The 26,265-nt window shown below is 40.3% G+C and overlaps 1 protein-coding gene across 2 annotated transcripts in view; it reads left to right on the top strand.

Moving 5' to 3' along the window:
• Positions 1 to 22,474, top strand: part of FRMD6 (FERM domain containing 6) — a 79,422-nt gene extending 56,948 nt beyond the window's left edge. For both annotated transcript variants that reach the window (XM_082854072.1, XM_082854071.1), the window contains exons 7-14: positions 3,004 to 3,159; positions 6,375 to 6,440; positions 7,333 to 7,401; positions 9,892 to 10,066; positions 14,563 to 14,898; positions 15,545 to 15,676; positions 17,506 to 17,597; positions 19,584 to 22,474. In XM_082854072.1, the coding sequence (XP_082710198.1) occupies positions 3,004 to 3,159; positions 6,375 to 6,440; positions 7,333 to 7,401; positions 9,892 to 10,066; positions 14,563 to 14,898; positions 15,545 to 15,676; positions 17,506 to 17,597; positions 19,584 to 19,868 (1,311 nt within the window). In that variant the 3' untranslated portion in view covers positions 19,869 to 22,474. The remainder of the gene's footprint in view (positions 1 to 3,003; positions 3,160 to 6,374; positions 6,441 to 7,332; positions 7,402 to 9,891; positions 10,067 to 14,562; positions 14,899 to 15,544; positions 15,677 to 17,505; positions 17,598 to 19,583) is intronic.
• The last annotated feature ends 3,791 nt before the right edge of the window (positions 22,475 to 26,265 follow it).

Genomic DNA, 26,265 nt, shown 5'->3' with positions numbered 1-26,265 from the left:
TGAGGAAACAAATATAAGTAAACTGCTTGATCTGACCACCATCTCCTTCACTCTCAAAAGAGGAGCAACCCCCTTATTTCAACAAGAAAACTTAGGTTATTTGAGCACTGACTGTCTCAGAGGTCCTTTCTCCATCCCCACCCTGTTGATATCGCTTCCCATTCTTCCTGTAGGTCTCTGCCCAGACGTCTCTCTCTCCCGTATCTTCAGCCTCTACCCCAACTAACTCTTCTTAAGTCAGGACATACTTTGTTTGCTTCACACTTCCCCATCCTCAGGGAAGAAAGGAGGGAGGGAAAGAAGACCTGCCAATCTCGCCTTCCCTTCTCAGTAAAGCTGCTTGAAAACGTGACGATGTATATTTGATTTTTTAGCTTCTTTACTTCGACGTGTAATCCTCAACCCACATCCATCTGCCTTCTTTCCTCACCACCCCCTCCACTCATGGTGCTGTCCTTAAAGCCAGCAGTGACCTTTAAATTGCCAAATCCGGTGGACACTTTTCACTTCTTTTCCTGAATTTCTCTGCTGCATTTGACACTTAGTCACTCACATCCCAGGAGATCTCCTCCAAATTAATGCTTTTTACAACCACCTATGTACTGGCACCTCCTGAATCTGTTTCTCTCCCCTATGTCTGTAAGACAGCTGTTTACCCATAGGCACCTCACACTCAGAGTGTCCCAAATCAAATTCATCTTCTTCACACCTCAATTCTCTGCGTTCCTACCCCTGTGTTCCTAACCTCAGCCAGTGGCACTGCCATCCACCCGATCACCTAGAAACTTGAGTCACTCGGGGCTCTTTCTTATCACCCTTCTTTCTCCCTGCCCCATCCAGTCAACGAGAACATCCTCTAACATAAACCCTTGATTCCGCATCACCCAGCTTAAGAAATAAGATTCGCGGGCTTCCCTGGTGGCGCAGTGGTTGAGAGTCTGCCTGCCGGTGCAGGGGACACGGGTTCGTGCCCCAGTCCGGGAAGATCCCACATGCTGCGGAGCGGCTGGGCCCGTGAGCCATGGCCACTGAGCCTGCACGTCCGGAGCCTGTGCTCCGCAACGGGAGAGGCCACGGCATTGGGAGGCCCGTGTACCGCAAAAAAAAAAAAAAAAAAAAAAAGAAATAAGATTCGCTTGTATTTTTGTTGCTCTTAACTTCCTAAACATTACCACGTGTCCTCCCCGTAGTGGTTCTTCATGTTTCCCAGGCTTCAGCTCTCATCAGCACTCCTGCAGTTGTCCCTGTTGTCCCTGCTTCAGGCTTTACTCACAGCTTGCAGAGGAGTTGTTTTTGCTTCTGATTTAAACCTTCATCTTCGGAGTGAAGCCCAGGCTCCCAAGCATGACCTAGGAACTTCCCAGCATGGGTCCCTGCCAGCCTTTCCAGCTTCCTTTCTGGTTGTCCTGTACCTTGTGTGTTGTGTTCTAGCAACACCCAGCAATTCCTGTGGTGTTTCACACATTGGACCTTTCTGTCTGCAGCTCCTTTAGCTGGTGAGGCCCCCTCCCTGTTTCACCTGGCTACTCCTGCTCATCAGCTCAGGTGTGGTTCCCTGGGCAGACTGTCTAGGTGCCCAGTGCCCCTCCTCTGGGCTCAATAAGACCCTGAACATAAGTATTTTATTTTCAAATGCTCTGTGTGTCTCTTGCACCCAGTGATCTAAGTATTTCTTAGCATATTCTAAAGGACAGGCATAAACTTAACCGTTTCTGTTCCTTCAGCATTTCACATCACGGTGCTCAATATAAGCTTTTGTTCACTGGCTGACAGTGCTTCAGTTGTTCAAGAAAACCCACAAAAGATGTCAGGCTATTACATAGCAATGTCTGTTGGGCCAAAGTTAACCTGTATTTACATTCCCTTAGTTAACATCAGGTACTCAATGACCCTTGGTCTTTAAAGCAGAGCTTCCCATTAGTGTGCCATGGCACCCAGGGTGCTGAGATACCACCTTCCTCAACCCTTGCGATCACCAAAATCATCTACTTCATTGCCCTTACAGATATTATTTTCTAGGGGTTCTTTGACCTGAAAAAGGTTGACAAGTACTGATTTAGGTGATCTCCATGTAAAAGGAACCTAGAAAGAAAAATCTGTAACTTGAGTTCTCAGCAAAACTTGATTATTGGCCAATAATAACTCATCATGTTTAATTCTCCTTAAAATATTCATAGGAAGAAACAAAACATCAGTAACTATAAAAACAATAATAAAACTAAAAATTCTCTAATTTTCAAATCCTGGTCATTTTAAGCACTAAAATGCTTTTTGTTCACTTTGCATAATTCTTTCCATATTTTATAATCTTCGTGAAATCAGCTAAGACTTTTATCAACACCTTTCTTTGAACCTGCAGCTTCTGGATACTATATATTTTTGATATCTAAAAGCTTTGACTACTGTCTGTTGAAAACTGAAGTCGCAGTGAATTGTAATGAATATTTGAGTGAAACTGTTTTCTCATAAGCATTTGAGTAGAGTGTTCATATCAGCCTCTTATGCAAAAACCAGAAATGTTTCTGAGAATTCCTCGCAGTCCCCTGCTTTCTTCGGATTAACATTTAGAACCTCCCACTCTGTGGCTGTAATTTTAGAAGAGTTAAGTAGGATCCGGACCCTGAAGATGTGCTGACAGTGGCTGCATTTCATGGTACCAATAATTCTACAAGTATAAGCAGTGAGGTGGACAAAATTGTGCAAGTTTGCATGGTTTTTCTTTGTTGGTGATTTTAAAGCCAAGAGAACATATTTTTCCCATTTCTTGTGATTTTTCTTCTTAGATATGGAGTACTACAGCTAAATTGACTCTGTAGCTTCTAGTATTAGCTGATTCAGCCAGGTCACATAACAGATGATCAAAAAAGAATAAGCGTGGGAATTTTCTAATGGAAATCAGCCAATTTACATGGCCTGTTTTCGGTTCTCATCATTTGGGAGATGAGGGTAGTATTTGCATCCCTCCAACAAATGTTGCATTGCGCTCCCATTGTATTCCAACAGGTTGTTTCCAAGAGAGGGAAGGACTACATCCTGAAGCATATTCCAAACATGCACAAAGATCAGTTCGCACTGACAGCTTCTGAGGCTCATCTTAAATATATCAAAGAGGCCGTCCGACTGGATGATGTTGCTGTTCACTACTACAGATTGTATAAGGTACAAAACTGCAGTAGGTCTGCAGCCATACCTCCTTGATCAGGAGACGTTTTTATTTAAAGTTGTCATTTTAATTTTTTTTAATGGGCTTTTAAAATAATTTCATTTCAACCGCTGTTTGTCATCATTGGTCAGTCTTGGAGTCAATGATGCTTTTCCTCAGTCCTGGGAGCAGAATGTAGTCTTTTTAATGGTCCTAGTATTGAGATAACAAGTGGCTGTAAATTGTGCATCTGGCTTTTCAGCGATTATGAAATAGTTATTTTTCTCCTTCCCAAATCCGCATTTCTGCCTTGGGGAGTAACATTTGCAACTTGTTCGATCAGTAATTTTTAATACTCCTTGAAGTGAAGCCGTACCTGCATGTATCCATTAGTAATAAGAACATCGCCACAATAGCTAATGTTTATGGAGTATTGTGTTTATGGGGCCACTTTATATTTATCCTCTTTTAAAAATCCTTATAACTATAAGATAGGACTGTAATCTTCATTTTACAGACCAGGATACACACCAAAGATCACAAAACTAGTAAGAGCCAGGATTCAACCCAGGTCTACTTGACAAGAGCCTGTGTGCTTAAACCACTGACTCTGTGCTGTCACTCTAAAGTTTGATACTGCCTTTCTCCTGTGTCCTTGTGTTTTGTGTTCTTGTGTCTCTAGCCTCATTTTTCCATCCTGGGTCAGAGGTCACAGACCCAAATAATAACTGGGGTGGGCTCTGCAGGGAATCACTGGCAATATGTTCTGTCTTCTCTCCTGCTTCTCCTTCCCACTCCTCTCCCTATTTCACAAGTATCACTTCCATGGCAAGAACCCTTGAATTCCCATTTAAGTATTCAAAGGTATATTTATTCTCCAACCAAATAGGATGAAGTGGTTCAGAGTGTGATCTGTTGGGCCTACCTTTCTGGGATTAAATCCCAGCTTCACCCCTTACTGTGTAACCTTAGGCATGTTACTTAGCCTCTCTGTGCTTTAGTTTCCCCATAGATAAATGGGGATGGTAACAAAGCCAATAAACTCTGAGGTTTATTGAAGACTAAAGGAATTAGTGGGTGAAAAGTGTTTAAAAACAGTACCTAGCACGTGTTAGGCATGAAATTAAACGTGTTGCCTTTACCATTATTATTGTTATTATTAGGTTTGTTATCTCTCCTACATCCTTTGTGGTAAGATTAACGTAACTAGACAATTGGAGACTAGACCGTAGTTTGGATATATTGCTGGGTAATTTTCCTGGCTGGTTCAGAAGACTTAAAAAGAGAGCAAAGGATGTTATTTTTTCTCTTTCATGCGCAAGAGATGCATTGTTAATGCCCTGTCATCTTTCAAAGGCATAGAGTTCCACAAGATCTCTTCAGCTAAATTCCTGGAAGACTGAGTTCTTTTTTTTCTTTTAAGGGAGTTCATTGTGACACCTCAATTTATGAGAAAATGCAAATAAATGACATTTTTTGACAATAAATTTATATTTTTAAATGTATTAGAAGTATGAATGATATATCAGAAAGACTGTGGCTTTATAAACCCTCCATCAGCATTCACTCTTGCTGGGATCCTAGGCAACTGTTGCTACAATCCTGGGCATCTGTTAAGTGGGAATGATCCTATACATATCACAGGTTGGGAAGATTCAACAAGATGGTGAATCTGAAATAACCAGATGGAGTGCCTGGCACATTAGTGAATGCTCAGTAAATATTGGTTGCTTTTTATTTTGTAGGGAAGCTTTGGTATTTTAAAGAATCCTATTAAGTTCCTATTAGGAATCCTTTAGTGAAGTAGATATCTCCAGTTTATCTTTCATGTAAAAATTAATTTTTCAATTTGCTTAAAGTGCACTACTTTTATGTGTCATAGAAAATCATTCTGGTCTGCTTAAAACAAGATAACTAATACTAGTGAACTGAATGAGGTGGGGAAGTAGATATGTTTTCCTTATAGGCAGAATTTTCATTCTTTAAAGAAATCACGTGGCCGCCATTAAAACTGCTTCATTTAAGTCCTGTTAATAAAATGGAGACAGAAGACAGGAAACTTAAAACAACAAGAACAACAACAAAAACCTCTGTGCCTCTTTCCCAGTAATATGCACCTCATACACGCACTACCAGCATTTTTATGAGCACAATCTTATTTCAGGAAGCAATCAGAACAGCCTTGAAAGGGAAATTGGCCTAAGCTCATAGTGATGGATTTGTTTCTCCTGTTAAACCTGTACTGTGTGTGCCTTTCTTGATGTAAAGAGTATTAATGGGAAAAAAAAGCCCCAATAGTGAAAATAGGCTGTGGCTTCTCTTTACTATGCCAGGTAAGGATGCATTTTCTAAAAATATTCCTTTCCATGATCATGCAAAAACTGGCAGTAAATGTAATAAAGATCTGCATGTACTCATTTATTGTTTTTATTGAGAAATCTCATAATGAAAATATTTTAGTTACTCAGCAATTTTGTTTTCTAGTTTGAACTTTACACCTTATATCCACTTGTTACAGATGAGCACTTAGAAGATGTGGCCAAGTGCAGAATACATTCTTAATTGTACAATTTTTTCCCTCATACTTGTTGTAGTAGTTTTTTTTTTTTATGGTTTAGCTGGTAGAATGTATATCATATTGGCAAGTGATAATTGAACTTCTTAAACATAAGTATTTTCTTTCAAGACTAACTGAATGTAAAGCTTTTATAACTTTATTAGCTATCTTCATGAAAGGGCATTAACTATTCAGGCTTGCCTCTGACTTTGCTTTCAGAGTTGGGAGATTTAACCAGTTTTAAACATATAAAGTCTAGTACATCTCAGAATATAACTACGACCTTATATTCAAGATTCTAACTTCTGAAAAAAGATTAAGCATAAGAGAGAAGATTAAAGAAATGATGTAAAAGCAGCAAAATAGTCTTACTGGAGTTCTCAGTAACACAAATATTTAGAATATTGTCAGATATGAAAGTGTATATAATATAGTAAAAACACTAAAACTTTGAAATCGCAGGGATTTAGAAAGTAGAAAATACCATTACTGATTTAATATGTGCCCATGATTTTCTTAAATCTTATAGAAAACAAGGAATGCAGAAAGACAAGCAAAGTTATTTTAAGTCAAAAGCTTTCTAATCCTGAAATTTATCTTTGGTTCTTTTCTTTGGTGCTGAATTGTTCATTATAGAAGAAAAATATACTTTTTCATACAATTTTATTCCTATAGGATAAAAGGGAAATTGAAGCTTCTCTGACCCTTGGATTGACCATGCGGGGAATACAGATTTTTCAGGTTAGTTAATGAGAAATAAAGTGTCAAATGGCATCCACTATGTCTTACTCTGGCAGTGTGCCTGCCTGGTCCTGTGATAGGTTCACTGGTCCATTTCCAGCCATTGATTGGTCATTACTTCCTATTTGTCTAGCACAGATGTAGATAAGGTGGGATAGTCGAAGTGAAGCAGTCTGATCCTTGACACTAATAAGTCCTCTAGAACAGAAAACAACAAACCAAAGATTGGCCACAGTTCATCACTCACAGATCATAAATATCCAGACATTTTTCTTTGTGTGTCATTAATTTTTAATATTCTTTTTTATCATCTGGTGCATCTATAACTGTGGAAAGAAAAATGACTTTTTAATACAGTGACTGACCAGACATTTCAATTTCCATTACAATTTTTTGATAAAACCTGTCCCTTGAGTAAGTAGTTACCATCATCCTTTTACAAGTGGGATGGTTTTATGCTACAGCCATAAACAAGGGAGAGAGATGCCTCCCTCTGTGAGACCTGGGAGAATATAAGGATGCCTTATCTTCGATATAGGCAAAATATCCAGTTATGAAAGTCTGAGTGCCTTATCTCATCTCTTGAATGCCTGAGTCTTCTGGACTTTTTATTTAAATTTAGGGATAGGCCAGAAGGGAAAAGATTGCCTTAAAAGGGCAGGTTAACACAGTCACTCAGGAACCAAAAGCGACAGAATTGTATCACTCCTCTTTTAATTACTGTCTGCATATCTCCAAAGAGAGTTGGGGACCTCTTTCAGATTTTAATTACTGTATTTTAGTTTTCTGGGAAAGAAGTTAGAGCTATTTTAGAATATCTGTCAGTTTCCTCAGTAACTCTCTGTGCATTACTTGTAAGAGTTATAAGTAACTCTTATAATTCTTTCCACAGAATTTAGATGAAGAGAAACAATTACTTTATGATTTCCCTTGGACCAATGTTGGAAAGTTGGTGTTTGTGGTGAGTTTAAAATAACTGACTTAAAATACTCAGTTTTTTGTTTTTGTGGACTTGTATTGTTTTTTGTTTTGTTTTTTTAAACAAAATATTGTTTCAGGCACAAAACTTGATATTTTCTCAAAATTGAAGATGAAAATAGTTAGCTGTCTTATATTCTTATGCATGTGGTATAATTATAATCCTTGCCACTTTTCAGTAGTGAACCTAAAACACAGAGTCTTATAGCAAAAGAAATTACTAATTTTAATTTGTGTATATGGTCCCCACCACTCTACCCTAAGTTATTCTAGTTTCAGAAGAAATGTGATGGGGAAAAGTTCAAGATGAATTCATCAAACAGAATTGTTTTTAAAAATGTACAGCAGAGGGATTAGAAAACAGAAAGCTGTAATCAGAGGGTAAATTACTCTTAGCATGGGGGTTGGCCATTTCTTGTGGAAGTTAACTTCTCTTGAGCAAAGAATAAAGAGTGATATAAAAAGATGTTTCTATTAATATCTGTCTGTTGAAACTCATCATTATAAAGAAAGGACTGCAATTCTTAACAGGAAAAGTACTTTTACTTTTAGATTATTGAGAATGATACACTTTCTTTTGTTGGAGCAAATTCTTGATTTTTCCCAGCTGTTTCACTGTTTTGTCAGCTGTATCCATTTGGGCGAGGGTTCAAAGAATTACAGTTAATTATATGCATTTCTAGTGGTCGTTAAAATTCATAATTTCGCTTTGTTCAGAAATTATTGGAAAAAATACACAAAGAAAGGAGGAAGATAAGGATGAGGACACATGTGCTTCTTTCTTTCCATCAGGAAGATGGCCTATATAAATAAAGGGCTCTGTTGCCAGATAGCATTTGGGCACTGACTCCACACTGCCCTGGGAGTTAAAAGACCTGTTTCTGACTTTACATTGGGCACAATCCAATCTGATTTCACTTCACTCATACATTAAATGGGACCTGACCTGCCTCCTACTCACTGGCTCTTTCTGTTCAAGCTCTTTGGGAAAGGAGTGGAGCTATTTATAAATGAGCAAATTATTACCCCACTTGCCCCCTTCATGTCCCCAATTAAGAAGTAATAAAATACATTTGTAGAAATTGAATTCCTTAAGGGTCCTGCACCCAGTGGTTCCTGAATCTAGTTGTGCATCACTCGCATCTGAGGAGCTTATTTAGATTTCTGGGCCTCATCATCCTCACCTAAGAGGTTTTTGATTCAGTTGGTCTGGGGTGGAGACCAGGAATCTATTTTGGCAAACTTCCCAGATGATTCTTCTTGCAGCCAGCCCAGCCCTGCCTGGTTGTGTGACCCTGGGCAAATCACTTAACACCTCTGTGCCTTGGTTTCTTCATTCCAAAATGGGGATAATTGACTGTCCCCGCCCCCCACCCCATAGACTTGTGAGGATTAAGTGAGTTAATACATGCTTAGTGCTCATTAAGTGTAAGTTATAAGCATTCTAGCACTGACATCCAATGTTGGTTCCTTTTAAAATGGGAAGTCGAGAGGTAAATTCCATCCATGTCTGAGTTACACAAACCCATACTGCTTTGCACTGACTTTAAGTGTGTAGTTAGAATATGCCTCCCTCTTTGTTTTATCTCTCCTCTCCAGCTGAGAATCACTGTGCCTGGAATATTCCTTTCTGTAGTCCTGCTGCCCTATTCATTGTCAGGAAAGTTAAAGGAGTCAGTAACATTTCATAACTGTAAGGAACTTTTCCAAACCCTTGCCCTCAACTTAGAACTTTATGTGAATGATCCCAAACCTAGTGAATGAGATTCCTCTACTGACAGAAAGATACTTACTCTACTTCCATCTCTTATTTCTCCTTCCTGTCTCATCCCTCTAACTGTCCTTCCGGCTTCCAGCTCCCTCTTTTATCCAACTAGAGAGTTTTTCATTTTTTCTAAACCCTAAATAGATATCCTTTATTGTTCACTATCATAACTCCTTGTTTATTTCCTTACCAGAATTTATCATAAGCTGCAATTATTTTATGTGTTTATTTACCATCTCTCCCACCAGAATGTAGTGACATAGGGGTAGGGACTTTGTCCTCTGCGCTGTTATTTTCTCAGGGCCTAGCAAAGTGTTTGGTACATTGTAAGTGTTCAACAGATATTTGAATGCATTACCCTTCTAGAATTTGTTGTCTTGTTTACTGAGTTAGGGTGTTGGGATTACATTTAAGGATGCTTTTGTGATGGGCCCTTCTCTTCTCCATTATGTAAATGGCCTGGCCAGCCAGAGAAACCAAAGATGGAACCAGAAGACCCTGGCTAGGCACTTCCCTGAATTTTTGGTAATCCTCTGTCCTGTGACGTTTTTCAAAGGGAAAACAGTCATTTATCCTCCGGGAACTTTGGATGGAGCTTTATACATTTATTTCTGAGTCTGTAGTTTTCCTTACTGACTAGAAAATGAAGGGGAGCTTGGCACATCGGATACTTTTCTTCCTGATCTGATTCATGCCTTCCCCCCACAGGGGAAGAAGTTTGAGATTTTGCCAGATGGCTTGCCCTCAGCCAGGAAGCTCATCTACTACACAGGGTGCCCCATGCGCTCCAGACACCTTCTGCAGCTCCTGAGTAACAGCCACCGCCTCTACATGAACCTGCAGCCTGTCCTGCGCCACATCCGGAAGCTGGAGGAAAACGAAGGTCCTGCAGGGTCTCGGGTGGGAAGCAGATGGTGCTTTTGCCACCCGGGGCCCCGTACCCTACAGCTGCCAAGAACTGGGGCTTTAGTCTTGTGAAGAGTGGGACCTGGGGACCGGCGTCTCCAGATCCCCAGCAGCATTCCTGTTTCATCTCAGCACTGTCCCGGAAGGCCCACAGTGCTAGTCAGCATATCCGAGATTATCCCTGCCATTTAGCTACCTTCGAGAACAGTCTCTGTAAGGTTTCCCCACACTTGGCTTGAGAATTCTTGCAGAAAGCCACCACATGAAGGTGCAGGCCAGGGTTTCTGTGCATATCAGCTTTTATCTGCATCTCAGAGCTTTGTTTATACACTGATCCACCTTGGTGCTGTTATCCACAGGCTATCTGGAATTCCTTCCAGTGTGATTATTCCTTAGGTTAGAGTGACAATAAAGGTGGGTCACAGAATGTCTCCAGCCTCTTGTTGACTGCTAGGAGGCCCCGTGTCTGGCTGAGCAAGAAAGACAAACAAAGGAGAGAGAAGTTTACAATTGAGGATCTTGTCAGCCAGTCCTGTGGGAGCTTTGCTGAGACACAGAATAGAGCAGTGCCTTTGGGGCTTCAGAGTTCCAGGCCCTGAAAGTGGGGTCAAGTCATGGTGAAGAGAGGAAGACGGGGATGGGGGCTTCTAGCAGCAGACTTCAACTTCACAGTATTAACCTAGTGGTTAACTCTTTATCTCCTGTGGTTACCCTGTTCGGCACACTCCAGCTTCTAATCCCCCAAAATGCTACTTTGCATATTTGGTTTTTTAATGTCTTCGACTTTTTTGCAAACTCATTTTGTAGTAATTCTTGGTAATTCGATTGGATTCTATTTGGGGTATTTGCATGAATATTAGGATGCAGATTCATATCTTAGGTCCATATCGGAAACAGATTTCGACCTCTCAGACCTCACTTTTCTTAAAGAAGTGAGACAAGTCCCTGTCCTCTTTTTTTTCCTAATTGGGGTATAGTTGCTTAACAATGTTGTGTTAGTTTCTGCTGTACAGCGAAGTGAATCAGCTATGTGTATACACATATCCCCTCTTTTGGATTTCCCGTTTAGGTCACCACAGAGCATTGAGTAGAGTTCCCTGTGCTATACAGCAGGTTCTCATTAGTTATCTGTTTTATACATATTAGTGTATATATGTCAATCCTAATCTCCCAGTTCATCCCACCCCCCTTGGGGTCCATATGTTTCTCTACATCTGTGTCTCTTTTTGTGCCTTGCAGACAGGTTCATCTGTACCATTTTCTCTCTTAACAAACAAAAACCTTATAGAGGTTTGCATCTGATTGATTTCTCTCAAAAGCTGTCTGTCAATTTAAATGAGACCCAGTTTGGAGAAGCCATTGTAATTTAAGTAGCAGTTGGAATGTGAATCATTTTCCACTGTCTGCCACCAAACTGCATCTGTCTTCGGAGAGAATTGGTCTCACTGTCAAGTGTATTGGCTTCCCCTGCTGCTAGACTGCCAGTTCTTTCCCATGATGACTCATCAGTATAATAAATGCATATATCTCTCTGACGCTGATATGAAGATTAGGAATTTAAACAGGACAGAAGCGCCAAGGAAGCTTGTGAGAATAGGTAACTTAGGTTCAGAGCCCATCATTTTGCCAAGTTGGCTTCATTCCTAAATGGCCAACTTGGCACCTTGTGAAATTCACTTATTCCTGCAGCTCTCTGCCAGCAGCATTTTAGTAAATTCTTGTTTAGGTGACCTTAACGGGAGCCCCTTAGAGCTTGAAAGAATGAACGGACGTCGCCTACAGATTCTAAAGCAAAATTACATAGAATGTCAAGTTAAGAGGGGAGGGCTTTGTCTGTTATCAAGCATAGCACCAAGTGCATTTGGGAGCTTATGTGAGTAGGGGCAGTGAGGGAATGATAAAGGTGCAGATTGGATCTTTTACGTGGATACATATAGATAGATTTTGCGGGGATGGCTTTTTTTCCTTTACATCTTTAGTTTTCTCTGCTTAGAAATCCCTCCAGATCTGAAGAAAACCTGAAACAGTTTCTTTGGACTTACCTTGGCCTGAATCCATTTATCTCACCCACACTTAAGGACTCCATCATTTTAAACAAAAAAAGCTATTAACATTAGCCAAAAATCACAGCATGAAAAGAATCTATATTTTTCTTAATTAAATTTCATCTAGAGTCACCTTGTCTGAAACACTATTTTCTCATTTTATAGTAAAAATGATCACAAGAATCTTACGGTATTTAGAACAGATGGATAAAAAATGCTTTCTGTCTTTAAAAATTTTTTTCACCTCAACTTTATTCAATAGCTAGGGCTTATTCTTAGGTCTGTGTCAAGAGGGCACATTGACTGCATTATATTACAAAGTAACATATGAAAAACTTGGTGGTCTGTGGGCTTTTACAGTAGAGGGAATAAATAGAACATTGACACATTGATGATTTGCCCTGTTGACACCAGTGATTACTAGGGGGTGAGAGGTTGCATTTTGCATCTCTTAGAATAAATTTCAGAATTATTTCAGCGTTTCCCTCATTTTGTAACCGATTGGTATGAAGCTTCTTAAATGTTTGCAGAGGGTCTAAGAGATAAAGCACGATGACAGGAATAGAAGCCAGCACATGGAACACCAAGGCTGCGCTGACACATTGACAGGAAGTAATTCATGCTAGGCTCCTATTAGATAGAAAACAAGTTGGCAAAGTGCTTGTCTTCTAGTGACTATGCTTATGAGTATAGAATAACTGTAGTTGATTCCAAATCTACAAGAAATTTGGGAGTAAAAGGGCTATTTGTAAAGAGACAGAAAAGCTTTTAAATTATTAGATCCACAATTCTCAATTGTCTTAGAACTCGAACACCATATAGGACTTTTTATTTTTACTTTTTCTCTTCACTTTCCACCCTTCCAAGGGCAACATGGCTATTGTATTGAAACTACAGTGAATAGAAAGTATGAGAATTTTGCAAACCCCTTTAGTTCTTCATCTTCATCTTAACTCCTGTTGCCTTCAGAAAATAGGAAATCATTAGAACCCAGTCTAACCCTAAAAAATGGGCTTTAGATGGATGTACTTTTGTTGCAGTGATGTGTGTGTTAGGCTCTGATGTCTGGTTCCAGTCTGCCTCTGTGTGGCTACACACACTCACCTTTGTGTGTTTCAGCTCGATTCCTTAGAATTGACATGAAAGGGCTGAAGCCCAGAAATGTACACACAGCCTTCTCCAAGCATTTTTTCCATTTTGCATCCTGGAATGCATATTTTCTCTTCCTGCTGATGTTCATTCCCTCTCTGGGGAAGCCTGTGGTGATTATACTTCAGAGCTGGATTCAAACATCAAGAGTGCAAGTATTTTTACTTAACCAAGACACAATACAATTAAATCCATTAACAGGCCCTTGAGAACCCAATTAGTCTAGTAGTCAGCAGTTTCTGAAATAATATCAATTTAACATTCCCCAAATGCACTCTCCATTTTTAACATTGTTCTAATGTGTTATTTCTCATCAGTATTAAAGATACAAGGCAGTTTAACTATTTCTTGGTTTTAAATTTCTGACTTGAAGCACAGTTTCTATCAGTTGTACACCTGTAGCTCAGTTGTAACTTTGTGCCTTTATGTAATGGTTAGTTTAGCATTCGATAAAAGGGACTTTCCAATATTGTGTCTTTGCTACGTTAAAGAGGTGTACTGACATGTTAAATCAAAGAACAGTTTTATCAATCAGAGGCTACATGAGTATAAATTATCAGACCAGTAGTGATTACTCTGTGTTCTTAATAGATGGTAAAACCTCACTGATTCAGCCTAAATGGAGAAAAGCAATCTTCATCCATGAAAATCTAGAATTTTTTGAAAGGAATTCTCAGAAGAATAATTTTATTTTAAATTGTCTTCAACAGCTAGAGCTAAGCTAACAATGGCCCAAATTGAACAGATGAACAAATCAAATGAAAGGCAATTAGCATAAGTAGATTTATTGAACTGTTTCTGTAGCAGTTCTTTTGAAATTATCTGTGGGGAAGGACCAGATTTTTAAAAACTTCTAATCCACTGTGGACCGATACTTTTGCAAAGCTCAAAATCACATTCGTGGATGTCCTGGCAATGTCAGATCACTCTAAAAGTTTCTAAATGTTTATTCTCAATTCCTGAACTTATTCCACTGTGGACCAATAACAGTTTGCAGACAAGAAGTGATCTGCCATCTTACACTTTGAGTAGCATTCTTCTATGGTGTTTGAAGCTTTAAAACTCTTTGAGTAGTTAAATACTCACCTCATATCTATGGTACTGGTTTTTGTTCATTTTGCAGTCTTCTTAAATTGAGCTCCTATCAGAATTATGAGCACTTTCCACTCACTCACTTCTGAATGTGAAATTGTACTTGTTCTTGGCTTGACCCCCGCTAATCAGCTGTTCCTTCTGCCTTGGTTGAATATAATGACGAGCTGTCTTCCTCACCACACAGAGAAGAAGCAGTACCGGGAATCTTACATCAGCGACAACCTGGACCTCGACATGGACCAGCTGGAGAAGCGGTCCCGGGCCAGCGGGAGCAGCGCGGACAGCATGAAGCATAAGCGCCTGTCCCGTCACTCCACCGCCAGCCACAGCAGCTCTCACACCTCGGGCATCGAGGCTGACACCAAGGTCCGGGACGCGGGCCCCGAAGATGCCTACCCCGGCAGCGCCATCCACCGCAAGCTGAAAACCTGCAGCTCCATGACCAGCCACGGCAGCTCCCACACCTCCGGGGTGGAGAGTGGCGGCAAGGACCGGCTGGAGGAGGATTTGCAGGACGATGGTAACCTGCCCCCCAGGCCCTCCGAGCTAACAGTGCTGACCTGTCGTCTGGGATGCTCTGCTTTTTCTCTTCCAGTTTTTTTGCATTATTGTTTCTGTAGAATTGATGTAGTAATAGAGAAGAAAGAAACAGCATTTGGCTGCTTAAACCTGTGTTAAGGCATAAGATACGATCAGACCTGTAGCCTGTATCAGCCAAACTTAGTACTTGTGTGCATCTTTTTTATTTTTCTGTTTCAAATAATTGCTGTAGCATTCAGGTTTGGGGAAAAGATACACTGATTCCATTAAGGGAAACTGCAGAACATACGTGTGCTTACTATAGAATTCACGTGGATATCAAATCAAGTTGCTAAATGCTCTGAGAGAAGGCAGCCATGGGTGATGGGGAGCTTCATGCACTACTCATTCTGTCCTTGTTGACAGTCAAATCATGGCATTAGCAGACTTGTAGGTAACACAGCAGTCCTGTGGAGAAGAGAAGCAGCATCTAGTTGAGAGTTGTCGCTAGAGTTTCCTGTTGTGGAGTCTCATTAGCAGATTTATTTTTAAATATGAATAATTAAATAACCTCCCTCAAGGTGTGGCTATGAATTACAGTGGCCATTTCCCCTTAGGTCACTAAATGTCTTTTCTTTCTTTGTCAGAAATAGAGATGTTGGTTGACGACCCCAGGGACCTGGAGAGGATGAATGAAGAGTCCCTGGAAGTCAGCCCAGACATGTGCATCTACATCACAGAGGACATGCTCCTGTCTCGGAAGCTGAATGGACACTCTGGTGAGCTCCCTCGGGAAGGTCCTCTCCTTAGCTAGTGGGTTCAGAGGATACTTAATAATGTAAGAAACCTAGGTAAGAAAAACAGTACAAATTGTTTAGATAGTACGATCTCAAATTATAAAAATGTTTACATGTATGTGACAAAATATACATAAACTATTAATAGCCTTTTCTCTGGATGATGGGGTTATGGATGTTTTTATTTTCTTCTTTGCATCATCCCAGTTTGCCAAAATCTCTACAATTTGAGCCCATTGTTTTAAAAACATGGAGCTAAGATTGAGTAGTGACGTAGTGTACTGCTCTGTCCTTCATTCTTGTGGAAGTTTGGCAGGAGTCTGTTCAGTGTTCTGAGCACCAGGCTTGATACTGAGTTTTCTAGTGCTGGTTCTGGGTTTTGGAGCAAATTATTTATAGGCAGAAAAGGGCACATTTACAAGGAAATTCAAAAGGAACCATACCCAGTGCCAACCAGTGCACTAGTCCACATCTTCTTCCTATGAAGATTGACTCAAAAGTTTAAGGCTTTTTAGAAGGTAAGGAGCTTTCTAGAGAACGATCTTCTACTCAAGCACTTTGTACCAACCCCCAAAACATGAGTGTCATCTGAGAATAATTTAAACTGTCTACATGTAAACCAAGAATGTACATATATCATTTTTTAATTGAACTAATCATCAAACAATACATTCTAGACACTGAATTATTATGAGACCCTTCTAAAGAGATAGAATACAAAAAGTCATTTCTGTAGGTTACTAGCAGTGGCTGAATAACAATCACATTACTTACTCAAGGTTCTTTTTTTATCAGGTAGAAATGTACTTAAGCCATTTAGCCTTAGGGCTCTGGGGCCTGACCTATTCACTTGCTCCATCTGTTTGCAAGAAAAATATGAGTGGTTTTTACTTACATCTCCAGTTCGCATTGACAATTTTACCTTCTGAAACATTTTTCCTGGGTGCTTTTTTCCCATGCCACAGTCACTTAGGGAAGTGTCAGCCCCTGGATTTCTGTTTCTGAATTATCAGTTTCCCCGAGCACTGGGGTGATGAGGAGCTCTGTTGACCTCAGAGCCCCAGAACTGACTTCTCACCATGGCCTCCCATTTTGGTGTCTCACCGGTGGCATCTGCTGCAGGAGGCCTGTGCCACGGTGTTCCCGCTGGCCAAGAGGAGCCTCCGGAACACAGTGTGTTCCATATGCTGGTCCTGGACCTAGCCCTTTGTGGGCGTTTGCTCTTTAGTCAGATGGGTGCTAGGCTCAGCGCCATTTATAAGAGGTGTAGACAGACACAAGGACACACAGACACTGGCCAGGACACACAGCTCCTTAACTTACCTGAACCCAGTTCCCACCCAGATCTGTGTGACTCCAGAGGAGGCCCGAGCCCTGCACTTACCCACTGCTTGTCTAAGTAGAGCCAGACCTAGAGGCTGTGTCCAGGTTAAATTCAAAGTCAGTGTTGTGTGGAGAGTGGGGGGAGCTTTAGGAGATACAGTAAAGAGATTGCTTTGCACCTTCAGCCTTTGTGTTCATTCCTAACTGCATCATAAATAGCTTAATTAAAAGTTTATTTTAGGAAATGCAGTTTCTAACCTCCGTCCTGTGCTCTAACCCCACATGTATCCCACTCCTCCTATTCACTGCAGCACAAGGAGAGAATGTGATCCCCCCCTGGTCATCTGCCACCAAAGGGCCACAGTGAGATGTGTGGACAGTGGTTAATAGTTGCCCTTTCCTTCTTGGTAGCAGTATATGTCAGATGAGTGGCAAGAGGGATGAATAATTTGAAGTCTTCACTCGTTTTCCTCTGCATTTCACTTTAGGGTTGATTGTGAAAGAAATTGGTTCTTCCACCTCCAGCTCCTCAGAGACGGTGGTCAAACTTCGAGGCCAGAGTACTGATTCTCTCCCACAGGTATGGAAGGGATTGAAATTTTAAATCAGCAGCTGAAGGTATAGAAAATTTTAAATAGGAACTTACATTTATAATTACATAAATGAGCAGAAATTTAAAACCTTAATGAAATGATTCCTAGTAGATACATACATTCTAGTTTTAGTCTGAATTTATGTCCATTTATTTTCTAGTTCTGTTTATCTTTGAGTTGGGTTTTTATTTGGATGAACTATGTACTTTGTTTCATACTTTATGTGGGTGGGAAGCCTCTAGTCTTCAGGCTTCAGGTTAATTCTGGTGTGTGTATGTGTGTGTGTGTTGATCTCAACAACTGGGAGAGTAATTTTCTCGTCAGGTGTGTTGCGGTAGAAATGTTTCCACACTCTAATTATTCCATTCAGATTGAATCAAACTATGCTAAGCTAGAGCATTTGATAACCCATGATCACTGGTTAAACTATTAAACTATCAGAAGATATAGATAAATTAAAATACACCATTGCAGCATTTAGATATAATCTACTGCTGATATTCACCTCTGTCTCCAGGGAAGCACTTGGGTGCTCTGTCTCTTTTGTTTTTTTCCTTCTACGTGTGTTCCTCTTTTCTTTCTTTCTCTTGCATTCTGGCAATCTTTGCCTCCTATATTTTTCTCTCTTTCTTCCCTTTTTTCTCATTTGTCCTTTTTTTCTTTTCCATTTAAGTAACCATAATGTGAACGTGACATTTTATTAAATATTCTTCTGGAAACTCCAATGAGTGATATTTATTGCAGCACATGTAGCATGATGATTAGGACTACAAGCTATAGGGTCAAACTAACTGGGTTTGCACCCCAGCCCTGCCAGTCAGCGTTAGCTCTTACTGTACATGAACGTTTGTGGGGCACAGCGAAGGATCAGCTTCCACATCTACCAGATGGGAAGAGCATTCGTGTGCCTGCCTTGATGCTTTGTGGCGATGACCTGATGAATTCTATGTGAAATTTCGGTGGAGCCTCAGAAGACGTCAATACAAGGATCGTCATCTTCAGGAGGCTCTCGGACATGACCCTTCCAAGAAAATGTTGTTGAGCTCAGGCTCTGTTCTTTCTTCCTGTTACTTTTTCCTCCAGCAAAAATGATATCTTATTCTAACAAGGCTGGCCTTTGTGGTTTCAGCCGCAAAAGTAGATTAGAACTATAATGCCTCTTTTCATTAAGTAACCATTAAGGATCTTCCATTCATGTAATTATTGGAACCATTTTTTAACCTACTTATATTTTCAGCTGGAACCACCTCTTGGGATAATGAGTTCTAAAAGTCTGCTACCTGCTGTGTGGAGCATTTGTCAGAGTGTGACCTCTTGCAGTGTTCGGGAGCCCACCTCTTTATCCTGGGGCCGTCTCCCAACATTTGCTATACCAAGAGCACTTCGTGTTATTTTTCTACCCAAGAATTGTGGCTTTTGAAAAAATAGTTTTTTAAACTGTGTTTCTTGAGTAATAATTGGTTTGTTTTCCCATTTCTTATTAAAAGAATAACAGACCTCAGCATGAGAGTGTTGCCGTGCTGAATTGCCATATCCTCATGGAAAAACCGAGAAACAGTATCTTTACCTCTGCAACCTGATTTTAAGATAACTGCTTGATTTCTGAGATGCTAGAGACAGTTGGATTCACATTGCACTGACTTCCCTGTGCCTTGGGTTATTCATCTGTAGAGGGGGGAGAATAATAGCACGTGGCTCACAGACTGATGGGAAGATTAAATGAATTCTGGGGTCTAGCACACAATAAGGGCTCAGTAAATGCTAGCTGCTATTATTTGGTGGTGGTGGTAGTGACGTTTTGCTCCACAGGGCCTCAGGGCCCACAAACCACAGACTGGAAACCACTTCCTAACATATAAGGATTCCTTAACCTTTTATGATTTTGCAGCTTCTCTCTGTACAAGGCAAATAGTGCTAAACTTTCACTTTAGTCTATGCTCTTAAAGTTGTTTCAACCTTCTCTTGTCTTGTAGACTATATGTCGAAAGCCAAAGACCTCCACCGATCGACATAGCTTGAGCCTCGATGACATCAGACTGTATCAGAAAGACTTTTTGCGCATTGCGGGGCTGTGTCAGGACACTGCTCAGAGTTATACCTTTGGGTGTGGCCATGAACTAGATGAGGAAGGCCTCTATTGCAGCAGCTGCTTGGCTCAGCAGTGTGTCAACATCCAAGATGCTTTTCCAGTCAAAAGAACCAGCAAATACTTTTCTCTGGATCTCACCCACGATGAAGTTCCAGAGTTTGTTGTATAAAGGACGTCTATGTGCAGCTGTACAGACAGCCTGCTGTTCGCTAGAGGCTGTGAAAGCCATGGGTTCTTTCTTTACCTATTACTGTGCCATATTTTCTTCACCCCAGACATAGCTCTTTCTTTATAATATTTGCGACAGAAATAAAAGCTGAGGGACAGTTGCACTTTAAGTATTACACAGAAGTAAAAGGACTGCAGAGAATGTACACAAGACAAGTGCCCAGAAGTTCACTGATCCTTTGGAAGGAAATGTGCTTTACTGGTTACCAAGCCTTCAGAATATCCAACTGTGGTGTGTTTGTTCATTGTTTTGTTTCCCAGTTCAGTTACGTGTAACAACACTTTTTTTTTTTATCATGTGAAAGATGTTGTTGGGTTCCTTTGTTTGCTTGTACATTTTTTTACCACTCCGTCATGAAATGCCGGTGGTTGGAGGGAAGAGAGAGAGAAGAGGCTCTCATTTTTTAGTAGAGAGACCGTCACCTACTCAGAGCCATTGCCACCCCACTGGGGCTGTACCAAAGTGAACACGAACGAAGCAGTCAAAATCCAGCACGCCAAAGATGCCTGCACCAGAAGGGCAGCCGAGGGCCAAGAAGATGTGAGTCAAGCAATAACCAAAAGACCATGCATGCTGTGATGCCTTGTGACTCCTTCACACCTGGTCAGTGCCACGTCATACTCCTGCTCTTCCAGAAAGCTCTAGGACTCAGCTGAGCCCCTTGTCCAAGTAACGGATCAGTTGTGTTCATGCCATAATGAATTTTGTGGAGTTTCCAAAACCAGTTTCTGTTAAAACTATGGAAATGTCTTAAAATATGTCTGTACTTGGTGGATTTTTTTTATTTTTAAATCAAGAGCAAAGTATGGTCATGCTGGTTTCTGCTTAACCAAAATACCCTAACTATACGTACATGTTATACATATGTAAATATATGAGACTGTGTGTGTTTATATGTATTTAAAGCTTACTAACTTTTCATTTTGGCTCCCATGACTATCTCATATACATGGTCTTTCTTGTTTGGTACAGAGGATATGTCATCAAATGAATGATGCCTACAGACAATCAGTTGATAGATACAGAGTTAAGAACGACTGTTTTCTCATGTGTCTTTTGCCATAGTTCTCAACCCTGGTTGCATCATAGAATTATCTGGGGAGCTTTAAAAAAATAACAATGTCTGGGTCCCACCTTGGATGAATTAAATCAGTCTCTTGTGGTGAGACCCAGGTGGAATTGCCTTTTCTTTTAAAGTTTCCAGATGGAGCTAGTATGTAACAGGATTGAAAACCACCGATCCAGAGGATATCTTTTTCATGAATTTTGAAGTATACAGAAAATGTTAGTGTTTGAGAAAGAACCATTTTTAAGACAGTTACTGCCACTGCTGTTAGGATATATAATGAAACCAAGTCAGGAGACTGAACTTAGTAACCTTTAGATGTACAGTAACAGTGTTGCTCACACTTCAGGAAAGTACTTTAGCACAATGTCTTTCTATGAGATGTTTTTAATGATTTCATATTTTACAACATTTGTTTACCATATTTTGATATACCATTTTTTCTATCTACCAGGTTTTATTAAAAAAAACTATATTATTTTCTAAAGAAACAGTCATATTTTTATACAAAATTAAGTTTTCAGGTAACAAAGAAATAGACTTAGGGTACGGCAGCACCTGCAGTGTTCCCCATGGATGGGAGTCAGTATTATAAACACATGGAGAACGAGAACAAACTCCACCTGTACTGTCCCTAGCGTGCCCCCGCCGTGGACGTGACAGGGCAGTGTGTTCACACAAGCCTGGTCAAATTGGCTTAACTTGACACTTTAAAAGGAAAAAAACTCTATGACACTCTATAGTCATGAAATGATTTTGCTTTTATGAAATGTTTGAAAGAACCAAAGTTTCAGGTATCAGAATGTATAAAAGTATCTCAGTCTTTGTATAAAAAGATGAAAGTATGAAAGGATCATCTAATGACTATTTTACTTATGTCATTAAATAATCCACCATTTCTTACAGATGCTTAAGAGACAAATCCTGATGAAGTTTGACTCTAAAGAGCCCAGCTCATAATGTGGTACATTTCCTTAGCTCCTAGTGTTTCTTGTTTAAACATTAAGAAAAAATATATTTAATTAAGTACATAGTGCTTTATACTTTATTTTCTCTCTACTTCAAACAGAATCAGGTCTTTAGGGTTTTTCCAGCATCGTTGGTGGTTTTGCACACCCTCTTTCTAATTGCATTTATGAATAGTCTTGTGGGTTTTCAAAAATGAAACATGCTAAGGACATTTTTGCTTTTTGATCCACTGTTTGCAGCAGAATTATATATATGTATGTGAAAATCCATTTTGAATATCTACATTTTTGTATTTGGAAATTGTTTTAAAAATAAAAAAGGAGAAGTATAAAGCTGTTATTTATTCTGCATTTGTTAATATCCATTGCTAGTCAGTATACCAATTTGGTATATATTGCCTCTATACATCTACATTTGTATTTGCAACAATGAACTTTATATCTACATAAACTGTAAATAATCCTTTCTGTGAAAGGATCATCATATCAAGGTGATACCAAAAGTGTGTGAAAAAAAACCTGCATTATTTTGTAATTATTCTTATAGGAATTTCATGGTAAGATTAGCAGTCAATAAAGTTACTTTTTATTTGTCTTTAAAGTGCCTTTTTTAAATTGAGTTCTCAGTTATGCAAGAGTGAATGTTCTCTTTTTGTTCTTCTTTCCTATAATAGAGCACATTAAAGGACAACCTGGTAGAATTCTGAGCAAAATGGCCCTTGTGGAGATGATGCTAATAGCCGATGCTGAGCCCTGCCATGTGCCACATCCCGCTCCACGTGTGTTAGAAGCTCATGTGTTAACTCATTGAATCCTTGTATTCCCATAAGGCAGGTACTATTATTCTTCTCAAGTTAGGGATGAAGGAACCAAGGCTGCAAGAGGCTCCGTCTGAGAGGGTGTGGCAGTCAGCCACTATTCAGTCCCAAAGTGTGGGGCTGAAAGGACTCTCCTTAAAATATAATAATATTTTAATAATAATAAAATAGCTACTTTAACTTTTACCCATTCAACAGACATTATTGGAATATTGGTTCTAATTTCAGAATAATGAGTGATTGCACTTAAAAGCATGCATTCACAAGACCAAATGTGAGAGCAACATGACATAAAGTATAGAGCCCTGCTCCTAAAGGAGAATCCATTGTCTTGTCTTTGCTCCAGCTTTCTCAGGTGTAAAACAGGAATAATTCAAAGGACTGTTGGGGATTAAATAGGGTAATGGGTATAATATACCCCTGATGACTAGGGTGGGAGAGAAGATGGTTCTCAGGTCTTCTAACAAACATTTAACTTTTATAGAATTGAGTCATTTGGTCATTTGGAAGCATAAGGTACAAAGCAGAAGCTTTCTAGCAGGGTGTTGTCCATGAATTTTGCAGAGTATCTGGTAAGTTGTGTCAGTTGGAGGCAAGGGGAGGAAATATATGGGCACCTACTATGTGTCTGGTACCATACAAGTCACGGCTAATCCTTACAGCCCTTCAAGGTGTCATCACCCTCATTTTGCAGCTGAGGAAGCAGTTCAATTTGCCCAAGATCCTGTCACTAGTAAGTGATAGAGCAGAGCTTTCAACATAAATTCGTCTCCAAAGACTTTGCTTTTTCTACTACATACACCACGTTACCCAGTGTTCTCAGAGAAAGCTCAGTATCTAATAGGAAAGACAAACTTACAATTTTGATACTGTGGTAAATGGAGTTTATTTGTTCACTATTTTTTTTTGGAGCACCCACTATCTGCCAGACACGAGGCGTAATCAGATGTTGCTTTGACATAGGCAGTGAAGACCTAGGAGCTGGGAGTGGGAGGTGGCAAGATCAGAGAAGCTTTTATTCAGAAGAGCCTTGAATGGGGACTTCTGGCAGGATGGGTGAGGTCCAAGCTGTCCAGGCAGGGGCTTAGAAGCTGGGGACAACAGTGCTCATTCAGGACTTGCGAGGGACCCTTTGGTTCAAGTAATGATCCCCCCAGCCTACTCACGAGAGGCTTTGGATGCCCAGGTGAAGACACTGAGTGTCTGGACAGCAGGGAGCCATTGAAGAGGGTTATAAGAAGAAAGATGTGTTTGGAGTCTGAGAGAAATAATGGGAACAGTGCAGGTAGGGGTGGGGAGGGAGCAGCAAGACTAGAGAGACGACGATTTGAACTAAGGATGTGGCAGCAGGGAGGCAAAGTAAAAGATGCAAAAGCTACGTAGGAAGCAGAATAGCAGGATTGTCTCACAGACATACACACACAACGTGGTCACCTCCAAAGCTAAAAACTGGAGAAATAGGGAATTTTGCCATACTTGGCAATAATCTTGAGAGAACTAAAGAGTTCATTACTGCTTTATGTTATGAATTAAAATATACTCTGCATGAATACTTTGAAAATTGGCACAATGACTTCAACTACTCTAGTCTCCAGCAGTGGTTCTCAACCCTGGCTGCACATTAGAATGATAGAGAACAATGCCTGGGGCCCAGACCAGAGCTGCTGATCTATTTTGTCTGCGGTGGGCATGGTGCCAGTAAAAGTTTTGCAAGTGATGCTTACGTGCATCAGGGTTATAACCTAGTAGTCATTAGGTGAGCCCAAGCAATATGGACCAACCAGTAATCTGCTCCTGAACTAGAGTGTTCCACACGTGGGATGGGTTGGGTCTCCAGAGTGTCCAGGTGCATTGCATTTTGTGAGAGTGGCATTGTTTTCTTTTCACCAACATAACTGTCAGAGAGTGAGGCACTGAACTCACTGTTTCAGAAAGTCTGAATGCACCCACATACTAGAGACCTGGGTGTTACATAAATATGACCAAGTCTGGCTAAGTATGAGGGTGGCGGTTATGTGAGTACCAGTAAAATATTTTAAAATCTCCTCCCTGTCGCTGTTTGATTTGCCTCATCATTTTTCTGATGCTTTATACAAGTTGATCCCCACACAGAGGTGTAATGAAAATAGTAAGCTAAATTCCACCCAACCCTTTGATTCTTAAGACATACATTTTGTCTTAATGGAGGAGCCTGAGCTCTGAAAAGTCCTGCTTAGATGCTACGAGCCATTGTAGGTGATGGAGTCATATACTCTCAAGAGATTAATCGAAGTTCTATTAACATGGCACTGGTATAATTAATCAACTCATTACTTAGGATGGGTGTTTACCCATCTGGTGTCAACCGTAGTCAGTTAAGGTCTCTTCAATTTATTACTGTCATTATGGCAAGAGGTAGATTTCTGCCAGCTTAGGAAGGAATTATGTTGCAAGTTTGCTCCCAAATTGGTTGTTTAATATTTAGAATACACATCCCAAACTTCCCTAACTAGCCCACAAATGCCTGTTTATCCCAGAGATGATTTTTTTTTCTGTGCATTAGTAATTATCTATCAAAGAAGAGGCCCAGTGTATAAATAAGGTAAGTGGAGTGACCCCACAAACACATGGAGATGATAGCGCCCCCCAGAAGACCAATAGTTCAGTCTTCAGGTTCTTCTCAGAGTACATTCATACCCAGCTATATGTAAACGTGGAAACAAAGCTTCATGCAAACCATGCCAAAATGAAGCAGCTCTAAGCCAGTTTCTACCTTGGGGTTCCATGAAGGGTGCTTCTAGTGTTTTCACATGCACACCCCAGGCCCTAGTTCAGAGCTGCTCAACCCTGGTCTGCCATCATGAAAGAGTCAGCTGGAATGAAGCCAACACCTAAGGTCAAGTCAGAGGCCCTCTCCTTCTGATCTACAGGGATGGGAGGAAGTGGATCCGTGTAAGAGCTTCCCAGCGAAGCAGAAGCCCCGGGGTCTTAGATTCTATCCCTGATTTGCTACAGGGTATAAATAAGGTGCTATAAGAGAGAATATAAGGAGCCTATACTGGGGCCTTTAAATGCAACATCAATATAAATGTGGAAGACCATAAAATCCACTGGAGAAATTAAAAGAAGGCCTAAATAAATATACCATGTTCCTAAAAGGAAAGACTCAATATGTGTCAATTTTTCCCATCAGTTCCAATCAAAATCCCAAATGAAACATTTTAACCATGAGGGGGTAATCAGAACCAGTTTTACCCTCTCACCTTAAACAGCTAAAAACCCAAAAATATGCATGAAAATGTTTTTTATACATTCAACAACAGCTAATGCAGTAGTGTTAAGCCCCAAAAGCAGAGAAATAGATGAACCTTATCACTGCCCCAGCTTACTGCCTGGAGAGCATTTCCAGACCAAAAGGAGGGGAGAGTGGTCTCCCTGAGAAGGCAGAGTGGAGAATTTGGGGATGCCAAGGTAACTAGAGTTCAAGGGACAGAGTACCAGAGAAG

The sequence above is a fragment of the Leucopleurus acutus genome, assembly GCF_964270905.1.
Source record: "Leucopleurus acutus genome assembly, chromosome: 1".
In the NCBI taxonomy this organism is placed as follows: domain Eukaryota; kingdom Metazoa; phylum Chordata; class Mammalia; order Artiodactyla; family Delphinidae; genus Leucopleurus; species Leucopleurus acutus.
Note: the sequence above shows the minus strand (reverse complement) of the source record. Positions and strands in the feature narration are given on the sequence as shown.